The 22,761-nt window shown below is 61.0% G+C and overlaps 2 protein-coding genes, 1 long non-coding RNA gene and 1 pseudogene across 3 annotated transcripts in view; 1 reads left to right on the top strand and 3 right to left on the bottom strand.

Moving 5' to 3' along the window:
* Nucleotides 1-574: 574 nt before the first annotated feature.
* Nucleotides 575-6,249, bottom strand: LOC109253193 (uncharacterized). Its single transcript, XR_002074281.2, has 4 exons — nt 5,860-6,249; nt 3,174-3,405; nt 2,336-2,594; nt 575-1,032 (listed from the first exon to the last, which is right to left on the bottom strand). It is a non-coding gene; the product is annotated as an uncharacterized LOC109253193 (long non-coding RNA).
* Nucleotides 6,250-7,141: 892 nt separating this feature from the next.
* LOC128778084 (paraneoplastic antigen-like protein 8B) lies at nt 7,142-7,721 on the bottom strand (annotated as a pseudogene).
* Nucleotides 7,722-8,837: 1,116 nt separating this feature from the next.
* The window catches only part of PNMA8C (PNMA family member 8C), a 32,965-nt gene continuing 19,041 nt past the window's right edge, over nt 8,838-22,761 (bottom strand). The window contains exons 2-4 of the transcript XR_008423271.1: nt 11,788-12,824; nt 9,202-9,816; nt 8,838-8,994 (exon numbers count right to left, since the gene is read on the bottom strand). The gene's annotated coding sequence lies outside the window, so the exon portion shown is untranslated. The remainder of the gene's footprint in view (nt 8,995-9,201; nt 9,817-11,787; nt 12,825-22,761) is intronic.
* Nucleotides 16,437-17,657, top strand: PNMA8B (PNMA family member 8B). Its single transcript, XM_053906453.1, is given in 9 exon segments — nt 16,437-16,648; nt 16,651-16,853; nt 16,856-16,907; nt 16,910-16,985; nt 17,028-17,137; nt 17,140-17,237; nt 17,240-17,300; nt 17,303-17,394; nt 17,397-17,657. Coding segments are annotated over 9 exon segments (1,110 nt in total). The 5' UTR covers nt 16,437-16,491.

Genomic DNA, 22,761 nt, shown 5'->3' with positions numbered 1-22,761 from the left:
TCTGTCCCCAACAGCCTGCGAGCCCCTGAGGCCTGCCCACGGCCAGGTGAGTGAGTTTGGAAGCAGTCTTCCCACTCGAGATGACAGCAGCCTTAAAAAAAATTTTTTTTTTAATGTTTATTTATTTTTAGAAGGGGGGCGGGTAGGGGCACAGAGAGAGGGAGACACAGAATCGGAAGCAGGCTTCAGCACAGAGCCCGACGCGGGCCTCGAACCCACGGACCACGAGATCACGACCCGAGCCGAAGTCAGACGCTTCACCAGCCCAGCCACCGGGCACCCCAGCCAAGTCCTCAGCTCCGTCCCTCCTACAGGAACGCCCTTGACATTGGACACATCAGGATGAGTGGGAGAAACACTGTCCCGTAGAAACTTCGCTTCTGACGGAAGGAACGATCAGAGGAAGGGTGGCTATTTTGGGGTCCAGAAACAACAAATCTAGATGAGCCTTGGGCTCTTATTTCAACGTGCTTGTGGAAGGGAAGCGATCCTTTCCTGATGTGATGGAGAAGACCCACGACGATTTATTCTCACCTTCTTGAAGCCGATTCTTCCCCGCCCCCCCCCCCCCGGAAGCTGATTCTGTAGATGGATTTTATGATGCAAAATAGTATCTCTCCCACTGCCACTGCGGGAGAGAAAGAATATCTCCATCTCTCTCTCTCTTTCTCTCTCAATGTTTAAAAATTATTTTTGCAGTGGGCATGAGGTCACGTCAGTCACCGATAGTGTTGATTGGCTGATCTAACAGCCACTAATAACTCCTCTCCCATTTACCACCTCATACTAAAGTGGTGAAAAAAGCCAGCTCTCCTTTTTCCTAGACTCCTTTGTAGGGGCAGGTAGGCAGTGACCCAGTTCTGGCCAATGAGTGCGCTGGCCGCTTTTGGGAAATAGGTTTGTGACTGGATAAAAGAGGAGATGCAGGATAGGAGAGGGCTGTCACCACCCCACCTATCCATTTTTTTACCTGTTGTGGGAGAAGGTGATGTCCGGAGCTCAGCAGCCATGTTGTGACCGTGAGGCAATAAACTGGAAGGCAAAGAGCAACAATTGGAAGAATAGAACAATTCTGGGTTCTCAATAGCATACTTGACCTGCTAATTAAACCCAGAAGCCTCTTTCCTCCAAAGCTGTAATTGAGAAACTAAGAAATATCTTTATATCTTTGTGCCTGCTATCAGTTTGGTTTTCTCTGATTTGTAACCAAAACATCCCTAGCTGACCCGTGCTCACACTCGAGCAGGGCTCCCAAACTCAGATATCCATAGAGAGACCAGGCAGCTGATGTGAGGGAGAGAAGTGGGCCGAACAGGGACTCTAGGCGCCTCTAGATTTTGTTCAAGTAGAAGACAGAACTTTGGGGGTGCCTGGGTGGCTCAGTCGGTTAAGCGTCTGACTTTAGCTCAGGTCACGATCTCCCTGTTTGTGAGTTTGAGCCCTACTTTGGCCTCTGCACTGTCAGCACAGAGCCCACTTTGGATCCTCGGTCTTCCTCTCTCTCTGTTCCTCCCCACTTGTGCGCATTCTCTCTCTCTCTCTAAAAAATAAACATTGAAAGAAAGAAGGAAAGAAAGAAAGAAGGGAAGAAGGAAAGAAAGAAGGAAAGGAAGAAAGAAAGAAAGAAGGAAAGAAGGAGAGAAAGAAAGAAAGAAAGAAAGAAAGAAAGAGAAAAAAGGAAAGGAGAGAAAGAAAGAAAGAAAGAAAGAAAGAAAAAGAAAAAAGAAAAGGAGAGAAAGAAAGAAAGAAAGAAAGAAAGAAAGAAAGAAAGAAAGAGCTTTTTTGACCTTAATCAGCCTCACCCTGGTCAGGGGGTAGTCAAGCGACTCAGTACTGGCCAAAGGTATATAAAAGGAGGTCTGCTGAGGAATTCTGGGAGAAGGTGTTCCCACCCTTAACAAAGAGAAATTTCCTGCTTTCTGCGGTCCCCTGCGTCCTGTCTTTGAACATGGTGTGTGATGTGATGTCTGGAGCTGCGGCAGCTACCTTGTGACTCTCCTCTTGTGAGGAGAGGCCAGGAGAATCACAGACTCTGAAACTGACATTGTTGGGCTGCTAATTCAAACCCCAGCAACTTCCACTGCTTGACTTTCTTGCCTGTGTGTGAGCCACTATATGCTGAAGATTCTGTGGCTTGTCCCAGAAAATCTCCTTAATGGTGCACTGGGCTCCCTTTTTTGCCCTGTAATGATTCTCTGCTGTAATTTCACTGCCTGTCTCACTGTTCCCTAGATCTAGACAGGGCAGAAACTGCAGATTCCTGCACAGGCAGAAGGTGCTTTCCAGAAAAGAAGGAATTTGCCCGTGAGGCCATTACAGACCTTTTACCTCTTACCCCCAAGCCAAATCCTAATGCAGGAGCCCGCGCTGGGATGGAGAATTGGAGAAAATCAGCTAGCCCGTTGCTTTCGCAGGAACTTCTGAGGGAGCCACGTGTCCCCCGCTGCATGTGTGGCTTTCATTTTCATGAGTTAGGCAGAAGATGAACCAGGAATGGTCAGGATCTCCGTGCTGCTTTTATACTCTGCCCGGACACTCTCGGATGCTCTTCCCTTCCAGAGGTGGAGCTTACGTCTACTCCCGGTGAGTGAGGTCTGGACACAGAGGCTCACTTTCAACAAACGGAAAATGGCAGGAGTGGCTGCGTGTGGCTTCTGAGGCATTGTATGAGAGGGCATCGAGGCCTCCGTATGCTCTCCCTCTGCCAACGCTCGTTCTGGGGGAAGCCGACTGCCGCGTCAGTCCCACGGGGAGGCCTACGTGAGGAGAGGCACTGGCTGTCCAGCCAACAGCCACGGGAGTGAGCCACCTGGGAAGCACGCCCTCCGGCCCCGTACGAGCCTTCGGATGACAGCGGCCCCAAGCCGACATCCTGATTGCACATTCAGGACAGACCTCGAGCCAGAAGCACCCAGAGGCAGCTCCCAGATTCCTGACCCTCAGAAAATGTGAGATAGGAACCCACATTGTTGTTTTACGGTGCTAGGCTTGGGGACAATTTCCAACCCAGCAATAGGTGACCCGTACAGACTCTTCGTGGTTCCCCGTCCTGGTTCCGGGGAATATGCTGTTAATTTCTTGGGAGCAGTATCACTTAGGGGGATAGAGAATCTGTCATCCTCCTTGTTTTATGATTTTCCCTTCATCCCTCATCATGTCCAAAGATTCCATACCTGTGGTTCATGAATGCTGCAGCCACAGAACGCGGAATCGGAGTCGGTGGTGGCTGAAGAAGCCATAAAGCCCACCGAGGAACCTTGGCATTGATAGGACGGATCCGAGACACGTGACTCCCTGCGTGGCCTTCACCCACAGTGAATACAGTGGGGGCCCAGACCCCAGAAGAGGGGGCCGGGGAGGAGATGAGGAGGTGCCCCGCCCCCACTGCAAGTCCTGGGACCACAGCTGGAGAAAGAGAGAGAAGGAGGATGGAGTTTGAAACAGAATTGGATGGGGGCGCCTGGGAGGCTCAGTCAGTCGAGCGGCCGACTTCGGCTCAGGTCACGATCTCGCGGTTCGGGAGTTCGAGCCCCGCCTGGGGCTCTGTGCCGACGGCTCGGAGCCTGGAGCCTGCTTCGGATTCTGTGTCTCCCTCTCTCTCTGCCCCTCCCCCGCTTACACACACACACACACACACACACACACACACACACTCTCTCTCTCTCCCTCTCTCGAAAATTAAATGAATGTCAAAAAAATTTTTTTTTCATTTTAAAAAATAAACAGGATTGGAGGGACTTTTCTCCCACCAAATGTGATTGGGCTGGGCCCAAGAAGCCATTGAGGGATGGGAAAGGAAGACTGCAGGTGGTCCATACAGGTGCGGACACAAAATGAAAAGGTTTCGTGTCTCCCCACTCTGCACCCACTCGATTTCAGAGCTCTCAGTGACATCAGTGTGTACAGCCTGGAGCTGGGGAAGCCGATTTCCAACCCGCTTCCTCGGCCGGTCCCTGTTGGGGAGGGGACCAGGTCTTTCTGCTCTCTCTCCTTCGTCCAGAGAAGACGGCTGCAGGCAGAAATGACACAAAAATACTTAAAACCCATATGGCCAGCACCCAGAGGGTCACTGGCTAGAATCCCTGCTAGAGCACAGACCAAGGACCAGGGGGCCAAGTGGGTTATCAGCCTTGAACGTGGGCCCTCTTATCTCCAAATTACAAACGCGTCCCTGCTCTGGGCCTGAGAAGCCTGGGTGTGGACAAGGCTTGTACTGGGTGAGGCGACCCGGGGCGGGGGAGTGGTGGGTGTGTGTGGGGGGAAACAGGCTGCAGATCGGTGACGGGGCAGTCCCAGGGTGGTGGCCCAACCTCAGACACTCCCCTCCCCCTTCATCCAGAGCACATTGAGGCCAGACCAGAAGGCTCCATTCGCTTTCCTGAGGGGCCCCAGGGGACAGGGGCTCCAGGAGAGGAGCCCAGAGATGCTCCGCCCTCCTGCCCCGCCCCCAGGCGGCTGCAGAGGCCACTCAGACCAGGGCCATCGCCCCCAGGGAGGACGGGCTTCCTCCCCAGACCCAGGGCATCCTGACTGCTGCCAGGTGATCTCAGTCCTGTCCCTTGGAGGTCCCTGCAGCCCTAAGGGAGACTCCTTCTGGCGCAACTGAAGCATTCTGGTGTCCCAAGGTGGGGGTAGGACAGTGCAGTCCGGCCGTGGGGACACCCCCAGGCCCCTGTGCCTTCCTGGAGACATGGAGGGAGGGCCCTCCTGGCACGATGGGCCCGTCACTGCCTGGGGACGGGAACTCTGGCCCAGGCACACACGCAGCCCCAGGACGAGGGGACAAGAAACAGCAGCCAGCCCAGAACCAGGGTCCACTTCCCCACCCAGACACCGCCGGGCACTGAAGCAGCTACACGGGGACAGCAGGTGCTGACCGGACAGCGCGGAGCCAAGAGCCTGGGGGATCAGGGCTGGGCTGCAGCTCCCTCCTGGGGACATTCCGTCCTCCCAACACAAGACCCTGGGCGGCTCCTGCACTGGCTGGACTGGCCCTGCCCCCTCAGGTGCCCCCTCAGGGTCCTTCCCGTGTTTAATTCACTCAGAGAGAGAAACGGGGACCCTTCATCCTCTTAAGCCGGGGCTGCAAAGCCAGCGCCTAGGGGTCGGTCAGCCCACGGGACCCGAGGAAGGGGACAGCTGTAGGGACAACGGGGATGGGGGGTGAGGGGACCCCAGGCCTGTTGGAAGTGCGCTGCCCTCACTGCCACGGACAGAAGCCAGAAATCTGGATTTTATGTGATCTACCCAGAGGTGCAAATTTTGGCCAATAATTGAGATGTCTGGGGATCCCTGGGCGGCCTGAGTGGCAGATTCAGCCCGGGACGGTGGCAGGTGGCCGGCCTTGGCCTTGAGGAGCTGGGTCCCTTGTCTCAGCTGTGGCTGAGGGGGGCAGGGCTGGTGCTCTTTCCCTTTCTTCCTCCTCCTCCTCCTCCCCTGCCCCCACCCTTCCCACCTCTCCTCTCTTCTCTTCTCCCATGGGACCTCTCCCCTCCCCTAGGGGCTGCCCCCTGTGCCCCTCACATTCCTCTCTCCGGAATCATCTCCTCCCCCAAGCAGGGAGGATCAGCCTTCAGGCCTCGGCTACACGTGGGGAGAGTGGGTGTCAACCCACTGCCCAGCTGGGTGGCGGGGGCTCCATCCCAGGTCCCAGGCCCCGTGAGACTGGCTGGAGTGGGGGGACAGTGGCCCACAGACGCTGGCCAGAAGCAGGTCTCCGGAACCATGAGGGCCTCACGGAGAGCCAGAAGGAACTCTCTGGCATGGCTGGCCTCTCCACTGCCCCATGTCCTCCCACATTCACCTCCCCCCCATGCTAACCGGGTGCCACCTGGGTGGCCCGAGACACCAGCCCATCACCTGGGGCTGCTGCCTTCCGGAGGGGCTGAATCTCTTCCCTTCTTCCCTGGGGATCCGGCCACCTGCAAAGGAGGGACAGAGAGGGACCCGGGAGGCCGGAGGCGGGTGGCTCAGCAGAGCGCGGGTCCCAGGGTGAAGCCGGGAGGCCGCCTCTGTGGCAGGGCGCCGGGGGAGGGCGTTGCAGGGATGGGGGTGGTGCGGCCGCGCGTCTCCGGGTTCCCCTAGCGGCACTGGGGGGCAACCTCTGGCCGCCACGACTCTTCTCACTACCGGCCGACTTGGAGACGGGGGTGGGGGAGGGTGAGCAGCTGACCCCTGGCCTCGCCGGCCTCCGCAAGGGCCCCGGCGCCCCTTCTTTTCCCGGTTCACCGCCTTCCCCCCGCGAGCGACGCCAGCCCCACCTCACCCCCACCCTGCCGCGGCCTCCGCCTCCGCCTCCCCTGCCCCCACCCCGGCTCCTGCCCGAGCCCGACGGGACGGCGCCCGCTTGGCCCGCGGCCTCCTGGACGCCCCGGCCTCGGGCCCCGACTCCCCGCTCCCCGCGGCCTCCGGCGCCGCCTCCGAGCCCGCGCCCCGCTCGCCTCCCGCGCGCCCGCACCTCCCGCCTTCCCAGGCGCCTTCCTTGGCGTCGCTCGTCAGCCCCGCCGGGTCCCCGCGCCCGTGGAGGGGGGCTCGGGCTCGGCCAGGCTGGAAATGCGCTCCCGGCGGCTCCCGCGGCCCGCGGCCTTCCGCAGGACCACGGCGTCCACCCGGCGGCCCGCCTCGTCCACCTTCTCGCGGGCTCCGCGAGTGTCCCGGCGCGGGACGGGCAAGACCGCGGGGAGGGCCTCTGTCTGGCCTCGCTTGTCGCTCCAGCCCAGTGACTCCATCACCCAAGCGACTTTCAGCATCTCCCCTCCGCGCCACGGGCCCACGGGGCCCACGAGTCCGCACAGGCCGCGATGGCCACAAACTCGGGACTGTCCACCCTCTCGTCTCCTGGCTCCCCGCGTCGCTGTCCCTGGGCTCCTGCTGCCACGTGTCTCTCACCTCCAGCAGGGCCACTAAAGCCGGGCCGTGCCCCCCTGGGCCCCGGGCTTCTCCCCTGTGGAGGCTGAGGGCCTCGCCCCCCCCCCCTCCCCCCGGGGCTCTGCCTCCGCCCGCTCCTGCTTGGCTTTGTCCGCCCCGTCACCAGGGCCAAGAACTCGCGGGGACCCGCTCCTCCGCCCGCGTCGCTCTGCAGGGTCCACTCCTTCTTCCTGAGCTCCTTGGCGGCCTCCTGGAGCGGGCGTGGAGTCCTGGATCACCAGCCCCAGAGAGTCGTCGGACTCCCGCCTGGCTCTCTCTCCTGGCCCTGCTGGGCCCACCTGTTGCCTCTGGCTGTGTTTCTGCGAGGCCGGCGGCCCTTCCCTGGGGGGAGCTGGCCTTCCCGGGGGCGGGCCCTGAGCCCTGGGCCTGGGTCTCCGAAGCGAAGCGGGAGAGGGGGGCGTGCCCCCGGGGCCTCCAGCGCCTGCGGCCCGCCTCCGAGGGCCCCTCCTCCAGCAGCAGGCCTTTCATCTGCCTCAGGACCCTTGTGTCCTCCGCGCGGTCGTGACACAGAACCCTCCGGACGCAGCCCTTGCCCGGGATCTGTCTGGGCACGGAGGCGTGATTTATGGCCTCGGCAAACTCCACCGGGCGGCCTCGGCCTTCTGGTCCCTCGCGGCCCTAGTGTTGCACAGCCTGCACGTGCCGGGGCGGGGGTGGGGGGGCAGGAAGGCCGGCTGCAAGACGGCTTCGACGGCCGCCTCCTCCAGGCCCTCCGGGATGCCGGTGACCAGTAGGGCCCCGTGCATGTCCGCGCGCAGCCCCCCTGCCCCAGTGGCGCAAAGCCTGGTGGCCATGGTGCCTCCTGCCCACGGGCACAGATCGCAGCGGACTCGGGCTGGGGCGCCCTGTGCAAATCCGGCCCTGGAAGAGCGCTGCAGGCCTTGGGGTTCAAGTTCCAGCGAATGTGGCAAGGGTGAGAGCTGGGGGTCTCGGGGCTCCCTCTGCCTCTAGCCGGCTGATGCAGCGGCCTTTCTGACGCCCCCTCTCCTGGGCTCTTGGAGGATCCCGGGGTGGGGGGGGAAGCTTACATGTCTTTGCTGGTTTGACCAGGCTCCCTGCAGGCTTGGCCTTGAGACTAGCCTGGGTGAGGTGTCTGGGAGCAGCCCCATCCCCCCCACCCCCTCCCCCCAACTGCTGGCCCCTCCTGGGTTGGATCCCTGGTCTCCCGCTCCAGCCAAGTGTGAAACAGGCACCGCCTTCTTCTTCATTCTGGCAGTTTCTCTCTGCCAAGCCTGGTGCTGGCATCCATCTCTCTCTGAGGTGGCTGTTGCCATCTCCATGGCAACCACTTTTAGGCTGTTGCCAGGGGCTGAGCATTTGTGTTAAAGAGCTCACTGGGCCCTTTCATGATTGAGGACCGTGCATCTCACCCAGAGAACTGGGTCTCACTGACCCGGGGCCAATATCCTGGAACCGGGCTTTTAATTGGGGGGGGGGGGGTTACTCTGCATCTGGGGTGAGTTTAATGTTCAGGGCCGGAGGGCAGGGTCTGAATTGAAGCTAAACCTGGGTGTGACAGGGCAAGAGAAGCCTTGCTCAGTCAGGGCTGCATGCCCAGAGGTGGCCGGATGAGACCCAGGCTGAGCGGGCGGGGCTTTGGGCTTCCGGGGAGAGCCCCTGGGACACCACTAATAATCATATCATAGGGACCCCTAGGAGCTCACTTTAATAATATCTCAATAACTGTTCCCATGGACACTCAAAGCGCTGCCCCAGTGTGTTTCAGGGCTGCCGCACCCCACGATGCTTCCAGAACGGTCTCCTCAAGCCCCGGGCCTTGCCCCTCCTCTCCCTGGCCCACCCCGCCTCTCTGGGCACACTGTGGTGGTGAGCCAGTCCCAGACCACAGGAGGAACGCCCCTCCTTCTATCTGGGCAAGATATGAGATGTGAAACCAGTGATTTTCTGTTTCTTTTTTAGGTTTATGTATTTTTGAAAGAGACAATGTTTGAGTGGGGGAGGGGCAGAGAGAGAGAGAGGGGATACAGAATCTGAAGCAGGCTCTGTGCTGTGCTGTCATCACAGACCCGACGTGGGGCTCGAACTCACGAACCATGAGATCATGACCTGAGCTGAAGTTGGACACTTATCTGACTAAGCCACCCGGGCGTCCCTCTTTTTTCTGAGGGGGCGGGGGGAGGGAGCACGTGAGTGAAGGGCAGAGAGAGAGAGAGAATCCCATGAGGATCAGAGAGAGAGAAAGAGAGAGAGAGAGAGAGAGAAGCGGGTCTTGCCCGAAGCAGGGCTCGAACTCCCGAACCGTGAGGTCATGACCTGAGCCCAAGTCAGATGCTTACCCGACTGAGCCACCCAGGCGCCCTCAGTGATGTCTTTCTCCTCAGCCTACCTGTGGCCGAGATGCCAGTCTGCCCAAGCATGGGTCTGTCTTGCAAACACCGTGTCTGACAAATTGCTCGCTGATGGTCTGCTCCAGCGGGGGCAGTGAGTGAGACTGCCTTCACTGGTCCCCTGTTGGTATGAGACCTGGGGTCCCTGGAGGGAAGCGAGAAGCCCCAAGAACGTATGGCAAGTGGTGGTGCTGGGTCTGAGAAACCGAGAAGACCCTTTTCTTTATCCCTCCAAGCCCTGTCCCAGCCCTTGGAGCCAGAGGTGTTATCTGCCAGGCACGGAGAGCCCCACTGCGCACCTTCTCTTGGGGCAGGGCTTGCAGAATGTTTTAGGGGCCACATTACACAGCACTCGTTGGGTCCCAAGTGCAGAAACCCAAATTATCCTGGATTAAGCAGAAAAGGGAATTCATCGGCTCGTGTTACTATAAATGTTCGGGTTGATTGGCTTCAGGCATGGCTGGTTCCAGGGCCCTTTCATTCATTTTTATTCAGCCAGAGACTGAGGACCGACTCCCATTGGACCAGTTGGGTCACGTGCCTGCAATCACAGGGATGGGGAAGGGGAATGAGTTCTCTGATTGGCCAGGCTTGGGGGTGTGAGGGTTAGTGGTCCCCACAGGAACCACCTGGTCCGTGGTGGGGGAGGGGGTTCCCACAATCGCATAGAGACGTGAGCATTAGCAGGGAAAGGCCTGGATTCTCGGGGGGAAATGGGCCGGAAGAGCTGAAGCCGGTTCTGGGTCAGGGAACAGCGGCTCCCTCCCCAGAACGGCTGCGCATCTCCTGGGTGAGGGTCACTGCTCTCCCTCCCGCGGGAGGTGACACTGAGCTGAGCCTGGAGGGAGGAGGTGGCCCTCTGCGGGGTAGCGTAAGGGAAGAAGTGCCTTCCAGGTGGCTGGTTTACAAGGCCCCCAGTGGCCAGATCGAACGGTTGGTGGGGGGGGCGGAGTGTGGCTAAGGGGGGGGAGTGCCAGGGCCAGGCCCGTGGGGACTGGTGGATGTGACCAAGGAGCACAACTTTGTTGGGTCGCCAAGGTCAGAGCTGGAAGCTTCTTTTCAGTTTAGCTGCTGGGTGACCCTGGGACAGTTAAACAACGCCTCTGAGCCTCGCTTTCCTCCTTCGTAAGTTACTCTGAGCTGCCGCGTGGGGTTAGGCGCCTGGCGGCTGCAGCGCACTCCTAGGACGCAGTAGGGCTTTGGGTAGAAGGGCTCCGCGGCAATCCTCTCCGTTACGATCCATTTTTGTCTGTCGGGGAGCCTGAGGCCCCTGCAGGAGGGATGTGCTGGCTCAGCGCGCCCTCTGGTGGGCGCTTGGGGACACGGCTCAGAAAAGAAAGAAGCCAGAGCGTTACAGATCCTTCCTCCCTCTCTTCTTCCTCCTCTCCCCTCCTTCCTCCTGGCTTTCTTTGCTTATCTTCCTTCCCCACACGCTCTCACAGAGCCCCAGCCACGACTGAGACAGCCCAGGCCCTGCCCTCCTGGGGTTCACAGTCCCTTGGGCGGTGGGGTGGGGGGACACAGGGATCCCTCCCGAGGGGAGCTTCACGCGCGACCCCTGTGCTCCAGGCTGGACAGACCCCCGGGGAGGAGGGCAGGACTGCAGTGTGCAGGGGCCTCAAGGGCCGCCGCGAGGAGGGCACTGGAGCCATAGAAAGGGGAGAGGCAGGGTCAAGTTTGTGACGCCTTGTGGAGGACGGGTGTGAGCTCCCTGCCCCCCACCCCACCCTAGGGCGAGTTCTGGGTGGCTCTGCTGGGATTGAGGGAGAGTCTGGCAGGCCACTTGGGGCGGGCTCTGTCCTTGCACGGGCAGGAACGACCTCCTGGCTCCCACAGCGGGGCGAGAGTGGGCGAGGGATAGTGGACACTGGGTTTCTGTGTGTGTCTCTAGGTGTGTGTGATGTGTGTTAGAGGTGGGTGTGTGTGAGGGGTGCAGGGGTTTTTGTAAACGTGTTGGTCTGTGTGTCAGTGGGATCGTGTCATGGGCAGGTGCGAGCCCAATGCCTCAACTTGAACGGAGCAAACCTCTGACACCAGCCCGCTCGGGTCCCCCCCCCCCCCCCCGGGGCGAGATAGATCCGATCCTTGAACCTGAGACCGCGGTGTCCTGCCTGGGACCCCCTCCCCCAACTCTGTCCCCCGTCTTGGGCAAATGGCAGGTCCTACAACGGCGGGAAGGGAACAAGGAAGGAGCCATCACCTTGCACTCATTAGACAGACAAATCTTCGAAGGCTGGATAACGTCCCGCGTTGGGAGAGGGGGTCGGGGCCCGGGAATCCTCAAGCGCTAACGGTGGGGGCGTGAACGGGGACAGTCCTTGCACTGGGTGGCTTGGGGGACTTGGGAGAGTGAGCAGTCCACAGACCCTACCTCCCGGCAATCTGCATCTGGGACGCGTGCCAGGGACTGTCCCACTCGGCCCAAGAGGATGGGGCGAGGGTGTGGATCGTCACGTCTTTAGCAGCGTGCCATAAAACCACTTTGTGCCATAAAACCACAACTTTTGCCTACGCTCACGGATTCTGCGGTCAACAGCGCTGAAAGGGCGCCGTTGGGAACAGCTTCCCTCAGCCCTACGAGGTCTGGGGCCTTGGTCGAGGTGACACCAACGTCAAAGGCCTGGGAGCCCTTGGAAGCTTCGCCTCTCCTGTGTCCAGGGCCTGGTGTGGGGTGGCCTGACCGGAGGACTGGCGTGCCTCCAAGTGGTCTATCCGTGTGAATCAGGCGTCCTCGCAGCCCGGCAGCTGAGTTGCACACAAAAGCCTTCCGTTGCTGGCCTTGGAAGCCCCAGGACATCCTTCCCGCCACACGCTATCACTGGGGGCAGCCGCAAAGCTCGCCCAGGTTCAGGGTCAAGGAAGGGGGATGCGGACCCCCACCTCTGGGGACGACCCGGAACTCGCAGCCGTGTCTTAAAACCGTGATCGGTGTCTCGCCTGGGAGGAGGGGACGATAAAGAGGTAAAATGGGCTGAGTTCTCGTTGTGCAATTCCACCCGGCGGGCAGAATTACAGACGAGACGTATTAACGACAGTCCCTCTGAGACACGTTACCCACAAGGGCTCTAAGCAAAGGACGCTTTGAGTAACCAAAGCGGGGAACAGCTCTCAGACAAGTTATCCAGGGGCGCCCGGCTGGCTCAGCCGGTGAAGCGTCCGACTTCGGCTCAGGTCACGATCTCGCGGTCCGTGGGTTCGAGGCCCGCGTCGGGCTCTGTGCTGATGGCTCAGAGCCCGGAGCCTGCTTCCGATTCTGTGTCTCCCTCTCTCTCTCTGCCCCTCCCCTGCTCGCGCTCTGTCTCTCTCTTTCTCTCAAAGATGCATGAAAACATCAAAAAAACTAAATTAATTAATTAATTAAATAGCTATTATTTTCCCAAATCAACCAATTCAAGAGGAGAATGGCGTTGTGTTACGTTCTTGCAACTCTCCTTCGCGTCTGATTCAACAGAGGTTACTGGATCCTCCTACCCGCTTCTGCGTTCAGCCAGTTGCAACATCGCCACGCCGCGTAGCCTCTGGAGAATCCCACCGAACACTGGTGAGAGACTGAGAGTGAAAAAGGCAAATAACGCGTTAGTCCTCTCGTGACCACAGGTTTGATCCCACGGACCCCATGAAATGCCTCTGGGAACCCCTAAGGGTTCCTGGAGCACACTATGAGAACCCCTGTCTCAATGGTTGCTTTTACCACTTCACAAGCAGGCTCGGGTTTTTTGTTTTGTCCTGTTTTCCTTCCCCTCAGACACAGGGAGGTGGGAGAAGAATTGTGCCAAGCGTTTGATATGCCCTTCTCTTCCAGCTGTTTCTATGGGAACCGTGGAGGCAACAACCAGGGCTGGGCAGGACCCTCGGGCTTCCTACCGCCCTGCCTGGCTGGTGCCCGTGTGATCGTTCGCTCACAGGGCTCAGGGTTCAAGGCCTACTCCGATCCTGTGCCCTGGCGCTTCTGCAATGTTTCCGTTTCTTGGGTGCCGCAGTCTTCTTCCGGAAGTTTCTGAGACTCTCTAATTCTCTACTTGGCTTCTGGGACCCTGTCCCCACCCACTCTGCCCCACTTCCCGCGCCCCCCCCCCCCCGCCTCCCGGGAGAGAAATGAATGGGGCCAGCTTCTGGGGGGACACAGCAGCCAGAAAGTGGGGTGAAGAGGACAGATGATCGCACCTGCCGTTCATGACCAAGTGTGGATGTAGAGGTAAGGGGAGGGGAGGCCAGATGGAATTACTTGGAACTGGGGCACAGACACTAGAATAAAAGCGGGCATGGTCAGTGGCAATGAAAACCGTGTTTGGAAAGACGTGTCGTGGGGGCGCCTGGGTGGTTCAGTCGGTTAAGCGTCCAACTTCAGCTCATGTTGTTGGACAAGTGAATAAAATACGCCAAAGGTGGCCCATGGGGCTAAAACAAACTCTGGTCTCTAGCTTAGAGACCCCTCGTCTGGATTCTTCTTCCTTTGTTTGCTGCGTGCGCAAACCCTCCCCCCCCCCCCCGAAATATGGAGGCTTACAACTGTAAATTACCCTTCCCGCTTGCATTCGGGGCTCAGATCTTTGGAGAAACGGTCTCCTCTGAGCCCGCCGGTGTTAAATGAATCTCCGATCCACCAAGATCTCTGAGTGCCGCTTGGTTTTTCCGCCAGCGTTCCAGCCTGGTTCCGTAACAAGTTCAGGATCTCACGGTTTGTGGGTTCGAGCCCCGCGTCGGGCTCTGTGCTGACAGCTCGAAGCCTGGAGCCTGCTTCGGATTCTGTGTCTCCCTCTCTCTCTGCCCCTCCCCTGCTTGCGCTCTGTCTCTCTCTCTCTCTGTGTCTCAAAAATGAAAAAAAAACTTTTTAAAAAATTTAAAAAAAAAAGATGCATCGTGTTTATGTATAAAGCAGAGTTGGATTCTGGGCTCAGATCCTTGTAAATCGATTCTGCACAGACGTGAATGCCTGGTGGTACATCTGAGGGGCATGGAAGATATGAAACAAGTCAGGGCTGTTCATGGGCGTCCCAGCAAGGAACCTGCTTGGGATTCCTTCTCTCCCCCTCTCTCTCTCCCTCAAGAATAATAAATTAAAAAAAATAATTGTTTCAAATTGATGATACGTAAATGGTCGTATTGTGTACATTTCAGGATACATGAAATCCATTCTTTTTTAAAAAAAATGATTTTATTTTATTGTTAAGATAGGGCGGGCAGGGGAGGGGCAGAGAGAGAGAGAGAGAGGAGGACAGAGGATCCAAAGCAGGCTCAGCGCTCACGCGGGTCTCGAACTCAGGAACTGAGCCGTGAGGTCGTGACCTGAGCTGAAGTCGGTTGCTTACCCGACTGAGCCGCCCAGGCACCCCATGAAGTCTGTTCTTAGAACGAAATGAAACCCCCCTGCTTCCTTGTATTTACTGAAGGCGGCCAGAACAAATTCAACATTACACATGTGGCTTGCATTTGGGGCTCCAATTAGATTTCTGTTGGACCACTTTGCTCTGGAGACCAGGGTCCCATCCACTGGGGGATCAGGAAGGTAAGAGAAGGGAAAAGCAGGGAAAATAGGAAGGGCTTCAGGGGGGTTGGTAGGGAAGTGAGTAAGCAGTTTGGTCCCCCCACCCGTTGCCATGGTAACATTGCTATAAACTCTCTTCCTACATCAAAGAGAAAGAAAAAAGAACAAAAAAAGCCCAAGGTGTTTGGATGCCTCGTTTTATTTAACAGATGCTTATATAATGCTAAGTTCTCAATAAATGATTTCCACGGCGGTGACCTTCTAGGGAACAGCCACTCTGGGTCAGCATCTGTTCCAAAGGGTTTTCATGGATCGTCCACTTTAACCCCCATCAGAGTCCTAGGAGGTAGGGTTCATGGTTATTGCCGTATAACAGAGGAGCGGAACCCAGGCCTGGGGGCAGTTCAGAAACCTTCCCGGGATTGGGGGAGGCGGGGGGACTGGAGAAGGAGAACCAGGATAGACATGGGACGGCTGGACCACAGAGCCTGATTTACATAGAGTGGGCAGATAAACGACGTGAAAGAAACGTGTTTAGAGTACCTGTGATATTCACACCCGTGAATGGCCCCCGGCCAGGGGCAAATGCTTTCTCTGGGAACCGGAATTCAGGTCTGATCTCACTGAAGATCATACACATACAAAATTATATATATATATATACACATACAAAATTATATATATATATACATATATATATATACACACACACACACACACACACACGACTGATTGTAGGTGCCATTTCTGACCCAGGAATACGAGCAAGAATGAAGCGTGGTCTCCGGGAATGAGGTCTGTATACCCTCAGTGATATATACACCTCACATGTGAAGCCCGCGGACCCTTACTGATGCCTGGGTGACACCCATCACGCTGAACAAGGCTCCTTCCCCGAGCATGAGTCCTGGTACCACTGTGTGAGGCCAAGGTCTCCTAGACTTCGGCGTCACATCCTGACTTCCACCTGTACACAGGGGACGGGATTACATCCGGCTGAAACCTGGACTGTCCCGAAGGGGACCATGGAGGTCCGGTCCTGACGCCTCGCTGTCCCCTGGGGATTTGGCCTTTTTGGGCTCATCAGTGCAGGTGGGACCGCCCGTCTCCACGTCCTTTCCTCCTGTCCTTTGGAGCAGCACTTGGGACCCCAGCCACGCTGACTCCCGCTCCAGCCCGCAGCGTTACCACGGAGACCCGGCCCAGCTGGGGGAGGGGCGCGCCCATCCAGGCAGGCGTAGGACCTAGAAGTCGGGTCGCCTCGCCACTGCTTGGATTGGAGAGCAGGTGAGCGCCCAGACTCCGCCGGGCCCCGCTCCCCTCCCCTAGCCGCTAAGGTGGCCACGGCGCCGCCCTCCGGGGCACCTGACCAGGAGCCACGTCACTCAGGCCGCTGTCAGGGAAAAAGGGCATCGCAGCCGGGCTGGCGGCATCCCTGAACGTGACACGTAGCCCCCCCCCACCCCCCCCGCGGATCCCCCAACAGCCCAGGAGAGGGGGCATCAGAAAGGCCGCCGCATCAGCCGACTAGAGGCAGAGGGAGCCCCGAGACCCCCAGCTCTCACCCTTGCCACATTCGCTGGAACCTGCACCCCAAGGCCTACAGCGCTGTTCCAGGGCTGGATTTGCACAGGGCGCCCCAGCCCGAGTCCGCTGCGATCTGTGCCCGTGGGCAGGAGGCACCATGGCCACCAGGCTTTGCGCCACTGGGGCAGGGGGCTGCGCGCGGACATGCACGGGGCCCTACTGGTCACCGGCATCCCGGAGGGCCTGGAGGAGGCGGCCGTCGAAGCCGTCTTGCAGCCGGCCTTCCTGCCCCCCCACCCCCGCCCCGGCACGTGCAGGCTGTGCAACACTAGGGCCGCGAGGGACCAGGAGGCCGAGGCCGCCCGGTGGAGTTTGCCGAGGCCATAATTCACGCCTCCGTGCCCAGACAGATCCCGGGCAAGGGCGGCGTCCGGAGGGTTCTGTGTCACGACCGCGCGGAGGACACAAGGGTCCTGAGGCAGATGAAAGGCCTGCTGCTGGAGGAGGGGCCCTCGGAGGCGGGCCGCAGGCGCTGGAGGCCCCGGGGACACGCCCCCTCTCCCGCTTCGCTTCGGAGACCCAGGCCCAGGGCTCAGGGCCCGCCCCCGGGAAGGCCAGCTCCCCCCAGGGAAGGGCCGCCGGCCTCGCAGAAACACAGCCAGAGGCAACAGGTGGGCCCAGCAGGGCCAGGAGAGAGAGCCAGGCGGGAGTCCGACGACTCTCTGGGGCTGGTGATCCAGGACTCCACGCCCGCTCCAGGAGGCCGCCAAGGAGCTCAGGAAGAAGGAGTGGACCCTGCAGAGCGACGCGGGCGGAGGAGCGGGTCCCCGCGAGTTCTTGGCCCTGGTGACGGGACGGACAAAGCCAAGCAGGAGCGGGCGGAGGCAGAGCCCCGGGGGGCGAGGCCCTCAGCCTCCACAGGGGAGAAGCCCCGGGCCCAGGGGAGCGCGGCCCGGCTTTAGTGGCCCTGCTGGCGGTGAGAGACACGTGGCAGCAGGAGCCCAGGGACAGCGACGCCGGGAGCCAGGAGACGAGAGGGTGGACAGTCCCAAGTTTGTGGCCATCGCGGCCTGTGCGGACCCGTGGGCCCCGTGGGCCCGTGGCGGGGAGGGGAGATGCTGAAAGTCGCTTGGGTGATGGAGTCACTGGGCTGGAGCGACAAGCGAGGCCAGACAGAGGCCCTCCCCGCGGTCTTGCCCGTCCCGCGCCGGGACACTCGCGGAGCCCGCGAGAAGGTGGACGAGGCGGGCCGCCGGGTGGACGCCGTGGTCCTGCGGAAGGCCGCGGGCCGCGGGAGCCGCCGGGAGCGCATTTCCAGCCTGGCCGAGCCCGAGCCCCCCTCCACGGGCGCGGGGACCCGGCGGGGCTGACGAGCGCCTGGGAAGGCGGGAGGTGCGGGCGCGCGGGAGGCGAGCGGGGCGCGGGCTCGGAGGCGGCGCCGGAGGCCGCGGGGAGCGGGGAGTCGGGGCCCGAGGCCGGGGCGTCCAGGAGGCCGCGGGCCAAGCGGGCGCCGCCCCGTCGGGCTCGGGCAGGAGCCGGGGTGGGGGCAGGGGAGGCGGAGGCGGAGGCCGCGGCAGGGTGGGGGTGGGGTGGGGCTGGCGTCGCTCGCGGGGGGAAGGCGGTGAACCGGGAAAAGAAGGGGCGCCGGGGCCCTTGCGGAGGCCGGCGAGGCCAGGGGTCAGCTGCTCACCCTCCCCCACCCCCGCCTCCAAGTCGGCCGGTAGTGAGAAGGGTCGTGGCGGCCAGAGGTTGCCCCCCAGTGCCGCTAGGGGAACCCGGAGACGCGCGGTCTCACCCCCATCCCTGCAACGCCCTCCCGCGACGCCCTGCGACAGAGGCGGCCTCCTGGCTTCACCCTGGGACCCGCGCTCTGCTGAGCCACCCGCCGCCGGCCTCCCGGGTCCCTCTCTGTCCCTCCTTTGCAGGTGGCGGGACGATCCCCAGGGAAGAAGGGGAGAGATTCAGCCCCTCCGGAAGGCAGCAGCCCCAGGTGATGGGCCGGTGTCTGGGGCCACCCAGGTGGCACCCGGTTAGCATGGGGGGTGTGACCGGGGGGGGGGGGGGGGGGGGGGACATGGGGAGGCCAGCCATGCCAGAGAGTTCCTTCTGGCTCTCCGTGAGGCCCTCATGGTTCCGGAGACCTGCTTCTGGCCAGCGTCTGTGGGCCACTGTCCCCCCACTCCAGCCAGTGTCACGGGGCCTGGGAACTGGGATGGAGCCCCCGCCACCCAGCTGGGCAGGGTTGACACCCACTCTCCCCACGTGTAGCCGAGGCCTGAAGGCTGATCCTCCCTGCTTGGGGGAGGAGATGATTCCAGAGAGGGGAATGTGAGGGGCAGAGGGGGCAGTCCCTTGGGGAGGGGAGAAGCCCCATGGGAGAAGAGAAGAGAGGAGAGGTGGGAAGGGTGGGGGCAGGGGAGGAGGAGGAGGAAGAAAGGGAAAGAGCACCAGCCCTGCCCCCCTCAGCCACAGCTGAGACAAGGGACCCAGCTCCTCAAGGCCAAGGCCGGCCACCTGCCACCGTCCCAGGCTGAATCTGCCACTCAGGCCGCCCAGGGATCCCCAGACATCTCAATTATTGGCCAATATTTGCACCTCTGGGTAGATCACATAAAATCCAGATTTCTGGCTTCTGTCCGTGGCAGTGAGGGCAGCGCACTTCCAACAGGCCTGGGGTCCCCTCACCCCCCATCCCCGTTGTCCCTACAGCTGTCCCCTTCCTCGGGTCCCGTGGGCTGACCGACCCCTAGGCGCTGGCTTTGCAGCCCCGGCTTAAGAGGATGAAGGGTCCCCGTTTCTCTCTCTGAGTGAATTAAACACGGGAAGGACCCTGAGGGGGCGCCTGAGGGGGCAGGGCCAGTCCAGCCAGTGCAGGAGCCGCCCAGGGTCTTGTGTTGGGAGGACGGAATGTCCCCAGGAGGGAGCTGCAGCCCAGCCCTGATCCCCCAGGCTCTTGGCTCCGCGCTGTCCGGTCAGCACCTGCTGTCCCCACGTAGCTGCTTTGGTGCTCGGCGGTGTCTGGGTGGGGAAGTGGACCCTGGTTCTGGGCTGGCTGCTGTTTCTTGTCCCCTCGTCCTGGGGCTGCGTGTGTGCCTGGGCCAGAGTTCCCGTCCCCAGGCAGTGACGGGCCCATCGTACCAGGAGGGCCCTCCCTCCACGTCTCCAGGAAGGCACAGGGGCCTGGGGGTGTCCCCACGGCCGGACTGCACTGTCCTACCCCCACCTCGGGACACCAGAATGCTTCAGTTGCGCCAGAAGGAGTCTCCCTTAGGGCTGCAGGGACCTCCAAGGGACAGGACTGAGATCACCTGGCAGCAGTCAGGATGCCCTGGGGCTGGGGAGGAAGCCCGTCCTCCCTGGGGGCGATGGCCCTGGTCTGAGTGGCCTCTGCAGCCGCCTGGGGGCGGGGCAGGAGGGCGGAGCATCTCTGGGCTCCTCTCCTGGAGCCCCTGTCCCCTGGGGCCCCTCAGGAAAGCGAATGGAGCCTTCTGGTCTGGCCTCAATGTGCTCTGGTCCATGGGGGAGGGGAGTGTCTGAGGTTGGGCCACCACCCTGGGACTGCCCTGTCACTGCTTTGCCCCCAGTGTCCTTCCGTGGCCGTACCCCCACCCAGGCCCCTGGCCTGACTGCAGCGGTATAAATCCTGCCATGCTTCGACTTTTCTCTGCCCCCACTCCTGGCCTCCTTCTCCACCTCCCACCTCAGGGTGGATGCTTCACCCTGCTCTGTGGCCTGTTGCTGTCTATGCCCAGCACCCAACTCCCACGCTTCAGCTCAAGGCCTGTCCCCTGGCCCTTGTGCCATAGATCTGCCATGGACCCAGACTGAGGGGAACTATCTCCACTCCTCCCTGGGGGTCCTGCCTCCCTTCGGAGTCCTCATCCATACATGGCTACGGGCCACAGAGGGGCCCTTTTAGATCAGTCTGATGTGTGATTCGGTGTCTCCCTTCCCCAAACCCTTTAGAGTTTTTCTTTGTCCCCACAGATTAACATTTGGGGTCTATTCCTGCCTCAGGGCCTTTGCACCTGCTGCCCACCCCCACCCCCACCCCTTCCGCGGCCTGGAATGCTTCTCCCCAGGATGTTTGCACGGCTCCATCCTTCACTTCATTCCAGCCTTTGTCCAACTGTCCCAGTCCCAGGGAGGGCTTCCCTGACCACCCCGCGAAAAATGTAACCCTCCCCTCACATGCTCCCTTTTTCAGAGCTCTGACAGCCACCTGCCACACCCACGCGTTTCCAGATGACCCACTGACTGTATCTGTCGGGGGGGGGGGGGTCGTGGAGGGAATGGGTGACGTGACCATCGCGGGCCAAAGTGCAGAAGGACAGGGCAGGTGGCCCAGGGGCCCCCGGGGGAGGTACCGCCGCAGCCCGGAACCCAGGTCGCCGCGCTGAAGGGTTCCACCAAGCAGCAGACTTCCCCGAGGAGGGACCCGGGAGCCCCGGGCCCGCGTCCCTGCCGCCCACGCCGCAGCGCGAGCGGCTCCCGGAGAGCGTCCCCTGCCCCCGCCTTCCCGCTGTTCCCCGCGCCCGAGGGCCCGCGGCCCCGAGGACACCGAGGACACCTCTCGGTGGCGGCCGGGAGGAGGCGGGAGGGACGGGGCGGGACGCGCGGGACCCGGAGCCAGGCCCGGGGCTCGGCGCTGGCGCGGCGGCAGGACGCACGCCAAGTGCAGACCCTTGCGGAGCGTCGTGGGCCCGGGGACGGACAAAAGACGCTGCCGGAGAAGTGCACGCTGATGCACGACACCGGGAGGCCGCGGGGCGAGCATGCGCGGCGCAGGGTTTGCGATCGGCGCCTAGTTCGGGGGCCGGGGGGCCAGGCAGCCCTCGCTGACAAGGCGACCTTTGAGACAAAACCCGAAGAGGTGAGGGCTGGGGCGGGCGGGCGCCCGAGGGAGGCTCCTTCGGGAGGCGCGAGCCCAGGGGCCGCTCACGTGGGATCACGGACCCCACCGGGGCCGGCCTCCCGCGCTGTTTGTGTCCCCGCGGGGTCAGTTGGTGGGGGACAGATTCGGGCCGTCGTGTGCGTCCTTATTGGATTCTGCGCACAGACTAGGCGCGGGGGAATTGGAGGAAGGCAGGTTTTCACTGCCATTTCCCAGACGAGGAAAGTGAGCTCGAAGCCGGATTCGTCCTCCTCCGGGGCTCCCTCGCGGAACCGCGGAACCGTTCCAGCCCACGTGGCCGCGGTGTCCCTTTACCCCGTCCCCGACCCCACCTCGGCCCGCACGCTCGGGCCGGACCCGTCCGCCCCGTCGGCCAGCTCGGGTCCCGGCACTGCTGGGAACGGGGTGGGCTCCCACGTCTTCCGGAGGGGAGGTCGAGGGCTCCAGGGCCGGCCGGCGCCGCCCCCTGCCCACGTCCCACCGCTCGCGAGAGGGGAGAGCGCCCGCACGACCTGCGGCTCCCGCGCCTCCCGCCAGGGGGCGCCCCAGGACCGCTGGTGAAAGGCGCGCGGCGCGGGCTCCCCCGGAGGGCGCCGGAGGCTGCGGCCACTGGCCCAGGACCTTAAAGGACCAAAGCTCCACGTGGCCTTTGAACGTCGGGCAGCGGCCCGTCAAGGGAGGTCCCGAGATCAGCAGCATCAGCCTCCGCTGGAGCTGGAGATGCATATCCTTGAGCCCACCCCAGACGGAAGGAATGACTTGGGGTTGGGATCCTGCAGTCTGTGTCTTAGAAGGCCTTCCAGATGATTCTGATGCACGCCCAGCTTGAGACGGGTCTGCTGTGGGGTCTGATTATCTCCCGGAGCCCTGGGGGGATCCGTTCGCAGTCCCGGGTGCACAGTGGAATCATCTGGAAGCCTTAGGGCTCTGGATGCCCCAGCCACACCTGCGCCAGTTCGGTGAGCGTCTCTGAGCGTGCGGGCCGGGCGGGGGGTGTTTGAAAGCTCCCGGGTCATTCCACACCAGCCAGGATGGGGAAAGCACCGTCCCCGGTGCCCCAATCAGGGCTGAGATGTCTCGTGAGGAACTGACCGCCTGTGATGTATAACAGGAATAGGACAGATGATGTCCGTTGGGGGCGGATTTGAATTCCAACACATTACATCTCCTTCAGTCCTTCACCAGCCCTGGGAGGAAAGCTCCGTATCTATAAAGATCCCCCTTTCAGATGAATAAGTAGGGGCACAAAGAGGTTAAGTAACCAGCCGAGTTTGCACAGCTTGTAAAGGTTGATGCTAGGGGTGACCCAGGCTCCAAATCCCTCCTTACTCTGTCCCCCCGAATGTCCCCCCATGACAGGTTTCTCCTGTCATATCACACCACCGTGTTGCAGGGTGGAGGTGTTCCATTATTTTTCCCTCTGGGGACGTCTAGGGGTGGCTGGGCACATCCAGACAAAGCCTGGTCTGGAGACGACATTCTAGTTTTCTGGGGCTTCTCTCCAGGAAAATCCTGGTATGTGTGAAACCACAGCCCTGGAGGCATCAGGTGGGTTGCATTTGGGGACTGGGCCCTTCAAG

The sequence above is a fragment of the Panthera pardus genome, unplaced genomic scaffold, assembly GCF_024362965.1.
Source record: "Panthera pardus isolate Hobbes unplaced genomic scaffold, ASM2436296v1 HiC_scaffold_18, whole genome shotgun sequence".
In the NCBI taxonomy this organism is placed as follows: Eukaryota; Metazoa; Chordata; class Mammalia; order Carnivora; family Felidae; genus Panthera; species Panthera pardus.
This window is presented reverse-complemented; position numbering and strand designations above follow the sequence as displayed.